Here is a 9,407-nt window from a genome sequence, read left to right on the forward strand (position 1 = left end):
TATTTTTTTGTGATAATTTTGGCCTTTACAATCACAGTGTGGCGATTTGCACTAAATTAAATATTGGGCAATTTAGCCCATTTTTTACTTATTGTGAAAAATATTTTTTCAAAATAGGCACTCATACATTTTTTTATGGAAAATAAATATTTTGTCGAAAGTGGCGGTGATGACTTCCATATAAATTACCTACCTAACCCTTATATTATACCTAAGAACTGATGTAAAATTATAAAATGTTGAAAGGCTTTATCTCGGAAAATATTAGATATACAGAGACAATTCTAATGTCTTATTGTAGAAAATTTAGTCTACTTTAAAAACGTCCTAGGAAGTTATCAAAAACTAGTACTTTAGGGTTATAATCGCCCAAATCTAAAAAAATTGCGGTTTATTCGATTTTTGACAAAGTTGCGTTCGGCGCTCGAGGTCACAAACTTGGATTATTCATTGGGCCAACATCATAAACAAGCCTGCAAAAAATCAGAACTACCGGATTTGACGCAAACGCAAAATGTTTACTGTATTATACAACCTCGGCCGCTTGCTGATTTTACTTGTTTCAAAATGTTGGCAGCCGATTTTCTTGTTATCATATGTGACAATAAGTGGGTGAATCAACTTTTTGTTGTCACTTGTTCAGCTTTGGTTACGGTCGCCTAAGTCACTCTTTAAAATCCTGGTTTTATGGTATTTTTGTCGTAGGGACAAAAATCTCATCTACTCACTACCTAATAATAATGTAATGTATTAATGTGGTACAAGAGCTCTTCTTACAAATTGTGCTACTGTTATCGCCTTTCATCCAATTAATTTGATTTACCCCAATGGTTAATCCACACTTATGTTGTTTATGCAGTGAATGCGGGTTCGGAGAAGTGCTCGGGCGGCTGGCGCGCTGCCGTGCGCCGCCGCCTCAACCGCAAGACGCTGCACAAGCGCGTGCCCGTGACGCGCTGGCTGCCGCGCTACTCCACCCAGGACGCGCTCGGCGACCTGATCGCCGGCGTGACCGTCGGCCTCACCGTCATCCCGCAGTCGCTCGCCTACTCCAACATCGCCGGGCTGCCGCCGCAGCACGGCCTCTACGGCTCGTTCCTCGGCTGCTTCGTGTACATCGTGCTGGGCGGGTGCCGCGCCGTGCCGGCCGGGCCCACCGCCATCGCGTCGCTGCTCACGTGGCAGGTGGCTGGCGGCGTCACCGAGAAGGCGATCCTGCTGTGCATGCTGTCGGGGCTCGTGGAGCTGCTGATGGGCGTGCTGGGGCTCGGCTTCCTGATCGACTTCGTGTCGGGCCCCGTGTCCTCGGGCTTCACGTCCGCCGTGGCGCTGATGATCGCCACCAGCCAGGTCAAGGACCTGTTCGCGATCAGCATGTCGGGCACCACGTTCCTGCAGCAGTGGATCTCGGTGTTCAAGAACCTGCACGCCGCCGCGCTCTGGGACCCCATCCTCGGCTTCGTCTGCATCGCGCTGCTGCTCTCTATGCGGGTGAGTCGCATTTCATTAAGTATTTTAAAACAAAACCGCCTACTGTATTTTTAAGGGAGGTTTTACAATTAATAAAATGGTAGATTAAAAACCACATTACGTGGTTGTATGTATGTCTGTATAACGAAACTTGCATGAATATGTGTACAGTTACGCCATCTAGCCAACGTTACGAATATTCTTTTATGGCTGTTTGTTCATTTATAGTTGTTGTTATATTGTAACTAAAAATTGTTTTTTTTTTTCTTTTTGTCTGTAGATAATTAATTACATTTTTGCAAATAAATATATTTATCTTTTATTGATGGTGTAATGGCTTTTTATATGAGAAGGTACATAAATCGCACAGGAATTGTTATAATAGGGAAGTTCAAAAGTTCAGAACGAGTATCTACCTATGAATGTACTTTTATATAGTTTCATAAAACGTTGTTGTTATATTTAAATAGTGAGCATGTAAACGTTATGGAGGGTGTGTGAAGGTGTATATAACGGTCGGTTGTCTCCGGCAGCGCATCGGCATGGTGAAGCTGGGCGGCGACTCGCCGAACGCGCGGCAGCGCTGGGTGACGCGCTGCTGCTGGATGCTGGGCACGTGCCGCAACGCCGTCGTCGTCGTGGCGTCCGGCGCGCTCGGCTTCTGGTTCGTCTCCACACACGGCGCGGCGCCCGTGCGCCTCATGGGTGAGTCGATCGCACAGCCATCATCACTAGGAACGACCAAAAGAAAGAGGATTTTCGTTTTACATACGTATATACTTACTTGTATAAATTATGTACATATGAAAACGATTATTAAATGCCCTAAAACTTGAAACGCAACGTATGACTCTACTTGCCGGCAGATGGCGTTAGTAGTACTCACTTTTCGAGCGATGACACAGAATGAGGATAGTTACGCTGATCACCGAGAGATGTCTTTACTTGTACTTTAAATTAGTCGACGCTACTATGTATTTCCTTTCCATAGATTATGGCCCTCCGATAACTTCTGAAGATTATCACTGCATGATACTACCTACAATGGAGGCTAAGCGTTTTAAGAATCACAATGTCATTAATAAAGGTTACAGATATACCGATCTGGTACAATTTATTTGCGGGAGTTTGTTTGGATGATAGCGACAGCCCGACCCCTGGGTATTGTGGAGATTGGCGTTCGAGGGCCGAGGCCTTTGACCAAACAGTCAGAGCGTTTTAAAAATATAAACATGCATAAAACAATTTAAATATCTATTAGGTTAAGAAAACGTAGGACATTACATACGATAAGCAACAAAGTATCGTTGAGTATAAATTGTTCTTAATATCAATTTCAATTTCAATTATTTATTCATAAAATTGACATTTTATACGTCATTAAACAATTACAGATACTTAAACTGGGCTGAGGTCGATATATATCATCATACGATTGTCTGCCGCGAACTTTACGTAATCGTGTCTACTAACACTGTTACCAACTGTTACTTAACCTTTTGGACGAGTCGTATTAGTCTCATACGGTTATACGATTACATAAAGATCACTCGATCGCAAAATTATTTTAACCTAGGTAATAGGTATATAGTTTGCGTGTTGGCCTGCCTCACCATATAAAATCACATTTTCTAGGACAACCGACAATTAAAATAACTGATGTTATGTTTCTTTTTATGCTGTCAGCTGATAACGCGCGAGGCGGTTAGTAAATCACCAGATCAGCCTCATGTCACCGATCATGACCACCATACAGTAGAGTAGCGTAGCGACAGTACCTCTTCTTCCATTCATCTCGCTGCGACAGTCGAGTCGGTAGTGTTGGCCTATAATATTCACTACACGGCCGGTTGCACCACACCGCCTACAGGCACCACAAATTACAATTTTAGTTCGTTAAAACTTGCTTCCTTGTTGTGTTTAACAGTAACCCAGTGATAACAACTGCCGGGTTTATCGGTTCGGACTTTGCGTGCTGCAACCGGTCCCTATTGTTTTACCGTGTGACTCGACGTAACCCGCCGTGTGTGTGCAGGCTCAATCCCATCCGGCGTGCCGGTGCCGGCGCTGCCGCCGGTGAGCTACGTGCGCGCCGACAACTCCACCGCCGACTTCCTCGAGATGATCTCGGAGATGGGGTCCGGCATCATCGTGATCCCTCTGATCGTGCTGCTGGAGGACATCGCCATCTGCAAGGTGTTCTCGGACGGCAAGACCATCGACGCCACGCAGGAGATGATCGCCATCGGCACGAGCAACATCGCCAACTCGTTCATGGGCGCGTTCCCCGGCGGCGGCTCGCTCGCGCGCTCGGTCGTCTCCAACGGCTCCGGCGTGCGCACGCCCGCCAACGGCATCTACACCGGTACCTACCTACCTACCTACCCACCGTGTGCCCCCAATATATACTTACCTGTCACTTAACTTAGCTGTCACCCCTAAACTGAAGGTCAATGTGTAATCCCATACATTTGGCCAGGAAAATGACAGCCCGAGAAATTCAAAATTCTATCATCAAAAATTTATTCTGCAATCAAGGGGAGGGCAATAAGTCAATACAAGATACAAGTGACATCTTATATGTATATATGATATGTAGTGTCATGATGAAAAATACATAGCGTCACTGACTAAACATACCTACTGACTGACTGAGTAAACATTAATTACATTATAATAATTTAAAAATAAATAACTAGTACAATATAACAGAAATGTGTAGGGGACCACAGGGCAGTCGGGAGGCTCGTGCACGCCCTTGTAAATCAGGACTTATTACAATGAGGTCCCCGCGAGCCTCCCGACTGCCCAATGGTCGACTATACCTCCCCTACCTAGTCTCTAAAGTTAATAATATATTTTTGGAGATGTAAAAGGTGCTGTGACTTAAATACAACGTAAGACAAGTCGCGCTTTAAGGTACAAGCCAAAATTAAAATGCCCATATAGTCAGTCCCCACTGCGTTCCACCCGTCCGCTAACCTCACTCCATACTGACCCGGCATGTTCCTTCCCGCAGGCATCATGGTGATCCTGGCACTGCAGTTCTTCACGCAGTACTTCGAGTTCATCCCGAAGGCGGCGCTGGCGGCCGTCATCATCTCCGCCATCGTCTTCATGGTGGAGTACCACGTCGTCAAGCCCATGTGGAGAGCTAAAAGTAAGTACCTACCCACAGATACTATTATGCCAGCTTCTAAGTATCTAATATATTGCTCATATTTGCTCTCAAAATCGAATAAAAATTTCAAGAAATGAATAAAGTGTATCTTAAACAACCGGCAACACACTTAAGCGACGGTAATCGCTTACCATCAAGCGATCCGTCTGCTCGCTTGCCTCCTATATCTTTAAAAATGTTTTTCTGGTATTGACAGATTTAATGAGGCCATGAGTTGTCTTTGACAACAACGTGCACAGCAATTTTTTGTGTTTATGTTCTTAACTAAAAACGAAGCATATCATCACTCTCATTATACACAAAACTGTGTTTTCAGTTTTGTGTATAATGAGTCCCGGTTTGTTAATTTGGTTTGGTTTGTTTCAGAGCTAGACCTGATCCCGGGCATCGGCACGTTCGTGCTGTGCCTGACGCTGCCGGTGGAGATGGGCATCCTCACTGGCGTCATCGTCAACATTATCTTCATCCTCTACCACGCCGCGCGCCCCAAGTTCTCCGTAGAGATGCTAAAGGTGAGCTCTAGTACCTAGTGACATTAACGGGACCAATTGCCAGTGCCAGATTTTAAAAGTCGGGGCAGTTTTCTATCTAGCCTCCGCAACCTAAATTTCACAGAAGTTTCGAGATTGAGTGCCGTTTTATTGATCAGGATAAAATTCCAAATTTGATAGTAAGACTCGTGATGACAGCTTAATATGTCGGTTGCAGACGGAGCGCGGCGTGGAGTACCTGATGATCACGCCGGACCGGTGCCTGATGTTCCCGTCCGTGGACTACGTGAAGAAGCTGGTGACCAAGTGCGCGGGTGCGAGCTCGTGCGAGGCCGGAAGCGGTCCCCTCCCCGTGGTGCTCGAGTGCACGCACATCTACAGCGCCGACTTCACGGCCGCCAAGTCCATCCAGCAGCTCACGGCCGACTTCCACGAGCGCCGCCAGCCGCTGTACTTCTACAACGTGAAGCCCTCGGTGTGCTCGCTGTTCGAGGCCGTGGCCAAGCCGGAGCACTTCGTCACGTTCTACGAGGACGAGGAGCTGGATCGCCTGCTGGCCGCCGACGAGCGCCTGCAGCCGCGCAAGACGCTGCCCCAGGGCCAGGTGTAGCCCCGACCTAGCCCAATTGATGACTATATTTTTTGAGATTAAATTGACAGATGTGAGTGATACCTATTTAGACGCAGAGACATATATTGTTACTAAAAGTTTTAATTATTTAGATGTTGTAAATACGTTTCCTAGAGTGAGCTCCGAACTGATCGACGCGTGATAGCGTCGATGTAAAATCGCGCGCCCGCGGCTCGGGCCCGGCCCGCCCCGCGGGGCGACAGACTAGACTAGTATATAGGGACTATATTCATAGCTATATATATTTTGTTAGAAGTGTTAAGGCGGAGTCCGGCCGGCCGACGCGACGAGGTCGGGAGTCGGCCCCGGACCGGACTGATCGTACTTAGACAGTAACGCGCCTTGCGCCACGTTGTGATTCTAGCTCGTAACTAATACAAGTCTCATTCTATCATGAATATTTAAACAAATTTACTTAGCGACCACCAGTTCTGAAGAATCCGCAGAATATTTGCTAGTTCGTTTTTACCGCTTATTTAATACCGTGGATATCTACACAACACATATTTGGTAGTTTGCAAAGTAACTTCGCATTCTAAGCAGACCGACAAATAATGCATTTCCATATTAGTGTTGCTATATTGTCTAGCAATGCGGTGGCTTTGCAGCTGGAGGTCGCTAATTCTCTTCTATTTACTATCGTCGTATGCACCGCACGTAGTGCGGCCTCGAGGCATATTCAGATACGTAAAATATCGCAACAATTTAATTTGAGTACTTAATATAACTGCACGTTACGTATCTAAATATGGCTCGTGTGATCATTCTAGCGGAGGTTTGCCCGCGCCCGCGCCCGCGCCCGCGCTCGCTCGAGTGCCGCGCGTAGACCTACTCGCATTCTGAAATACCTACAGTTTATAATTATATTAACTATGCGTCTTATAAATGAATACACCTTTAGGAAACTTCAAGTATTAAAGGAATCTAAAATTACATTTTTATGGTTCCACTTTCATGTTTGTATGAAATTAATGTAATGTAATTATCTGTGGCTTTTTTCCGTATTTTTAATGTAGGTACAAGTAAATATAGACACAGTTACATCAGTTCCAGTTTTAACCAGTCTGGTGGACGAATCGTTTGTATAGTCACTAGTATTTAAAAAGTTAATCGTGAATCGTGATTAACGAAGGCTATTTACTTTGTCCCATAATAAGTAGTAGACTGGTGATTAAAAGTTAATTTGTCTATAAAGACAACTTTGAGTTGAATGGGAATATTACGCGGTACGTCGAGCTGTGACGTTGCATCGTTGGCGCGGCGTAAACGTTCCTACAGAGTGATATGATATCGTAACATAAATTATTTATTTTGTAGATAAATAAAGTACAACTTAGGATTTAATGTTAATAGTGTAAAGTTAAGTTGTAAAGCTTTAAGCGGCCTACAGAGGGCAGCGCCGGCGCCCCCCCCCCTCGTCCCGCACCCCCCCCCCCCCCCCCCCCCCCCACCCCCCCCCCCCCCCACCCCAGCAGCAGCAGCTCCGACTGACAGGCGCCGGACCATTACAACAAAACTACATATATCTACAAGTACCTGTAAAGTACCTATAGAATAAATACCAGATGGACTATTTTGTATCCGATTTATGTATTGTAAAAGACAGGGAAGGATAATTATTATTATACCTAATGGATAAAATCGTAAAAACTGATTGATATTTACAATTGATATTTTGTAATGATTTAATAAAATAAGTGACAGGAGTGATGTTAATAATTATTGTGATAAGAGACGCCATTGACGCCCCCTCTCCCGGCCCGCATCCTTCTCCGTTAGCCTCCCCCTACCCGCCCCTGGCTGTGGTGCGACGTCGGCGCTGCCCGAGGAGCGCGCCTAGCGCGCGGGATAGTATATTGTTGTGTTCTAAGAACAAATTAATAAACTCTATGAGGGTTACAAACTTATGAGCCGTTTTATTTGTCCCCCGACTTCCTCCCCTGGGCTGAGGCGCCGTGACAACGTCGCTGGCTGGAGTATATGTTTGACGTCGGACGTAGATAAGTCGGACATTTGGCAATCCAAACAAATATCTCGAAAACTACAAGTAAACAAGTTCAGTTGCTTCTTGCTCGATCGAACTGGTATTCCTGTGAACTGGTAGTCATGATTTTAACACATTAACAGGCCTATTCGGATTTCGAGATAATCACAAGATCTTGAGACGATTTAGAGATCAACTAGACATCTACATTAGATATCGACTAGATGTGACTGGGATATCTAAGTCATAACTTGTCGAAATCGTTCAAGAGGATCTCCAGAATCGCGGAAACGTCAAATTTGACATATCTATCTTACAAATATCTTTAAATTATCCGTATCATAACTTGTTGAAGTCTAGTAGAAATCTAATTCATTTTCCGAATCGAGCCGTCAGTGCCAGTGACCTGATAATCGGGTTCTCTGTTCGTAGTCGCTGTTTTTTTTTTAGGGTTCCGTACCAAAAGGGTAAAATCAGGACCCTATTACTAAGACTCCGCTGTCGGTCTGTCTGTAGTCTGTATGTCTGTTTGTCTGTCACCAGGCTGTATCTCATGAGATACTAAAATATAAAAAAATAATTGGCCAAGCACGAAGTCAAGACTACGGTGTTCAGAGCACCTTTCCCTTTATACGCCCTCTATACGCCTTACTAACTCTATGTGCTCTATTGTGAAAAAAAAACACAACGACAGTGAAGAACGGAATTCTTAATTTGATTTTTTTCAGATAAACTGCAATAATAAATATGATTCTTACTGGGCACATTGAGATAGTCAATTGGTTGGAAAGCCTGTTCGAAATTTAAACTTATTTGCTATATAATAAGGTTGTATTTTGTAGATCTCTCTCATACTTATAGTAGGCTATTCAGAAAAAAAAATATCCCACAAAAATAAGCAAGCAGAATTAAACTTTGTATCAAAGACATAAGTCATAAATTTCAATGCCAAAGTTTTAACTAAGGATCTTTCTCGCTAAAACTACTTCCTAATATGAAATGACCAGTGTAAGCATCAGTTAGCTAGCCCTAAGCAACCAAAGATCAGGCTGCAGTTGAAAAACTAATAAAGATAAAGTTAAGCTGATAATTTTCCCGCCGTCTCCATGCTTCTTTAAGTTGGGTATTGACTGGTCAGCTGCCTGTTAGCTATAGTTTTCGCGAAAATCGCCAGGACGGAGGTGAAAATTTTTGTATCAAAACTTGCAACTTTAAATGCATTTTTTATCGAAACTATTGCACTCAGTCCATCGACTCAATTTTTTGCAAGCTTTCTAATGGTACCCCACACGATTCTTACAAATAAAAAAAAATTCAAGCTACCCCTCTCAACCCCCTAAATTTCCCCCTAAAATCAGAAATAAGCAGTTTTGACTTATTCACAGTGTTAGTGATGGTACTTGCCATAACTATTCGATTTTGAATAAGGTAAGAAATCTTTTAATGAGTCCGCTAGATGGCACTGATCATTCAAATCGCTCCAAATAGATCGCACTGTTAAAATTTTTCTACAAATAGTCCAGTCATTAGACGAATAGTGGTTTGGTGAGGTTCGGAGTTAGGTTAGGTTTTTTTGAGTTAGGTTAGGTTTTGAGTTAAGTTAGGTTTTGAGTTAGGATAGGTTTTTTTTTTTTTTTTTTTTTTTTTAAT

General features: G+C 43.9%; 1 protein-coding gene across 1 annotated transcript in view; it reads left to right on the forward strand.

The window, feature by feature from the left end:
- Positions 1-7,680, forward strand: part of LOC134791537 (sodium-independent sulfate anion transporter-like) — a 30,389-nt gene extending 22,709 nt beyond the window's left edge. The window contains exons 3-8 of the mRNA XM_063762584.1: positions 860-1,491; positions 2,004-2,175; positions 3,506-3,835; positions 4,490-4,630; positions 5,018-5,163; positions 5,360-7,680. Of these exons, the coding sequence (XP_063618654.1) occupies positions 860-1,491; positions 2,004-2,175; positions 3,506-3,835; positions 4,490-4,630; positions 5,018-5,163; positions 5,360-5,752 (1,814 nt within the window). The 3' untranslated portion in view covers positions 5,753-7,680. The remainder of the gene's footprint in view (positions 1-859; positions 1,492-2,003; positions 2,176-3,505; positions 3,836-4,489; positions 4,631-5,017; positions 5,164-5,359) is intronic.
- Positions 7,681-9,407: the final 1,727 nt, after the last annotated feature.

The sequence above is a fragment of the Cydia splendana genome, chromosome 6 (genome assembly GCF_910591565.1).
Source record: "Cydia splendana chromosome 6, ilCydSple1.2, whole genome shotgun sequence".
NCBI lineage: Eukaryota > Metazoa > Arthropoda > Insecta > Lepidoptera > Tortricidae > Cydia > Cydia splendana.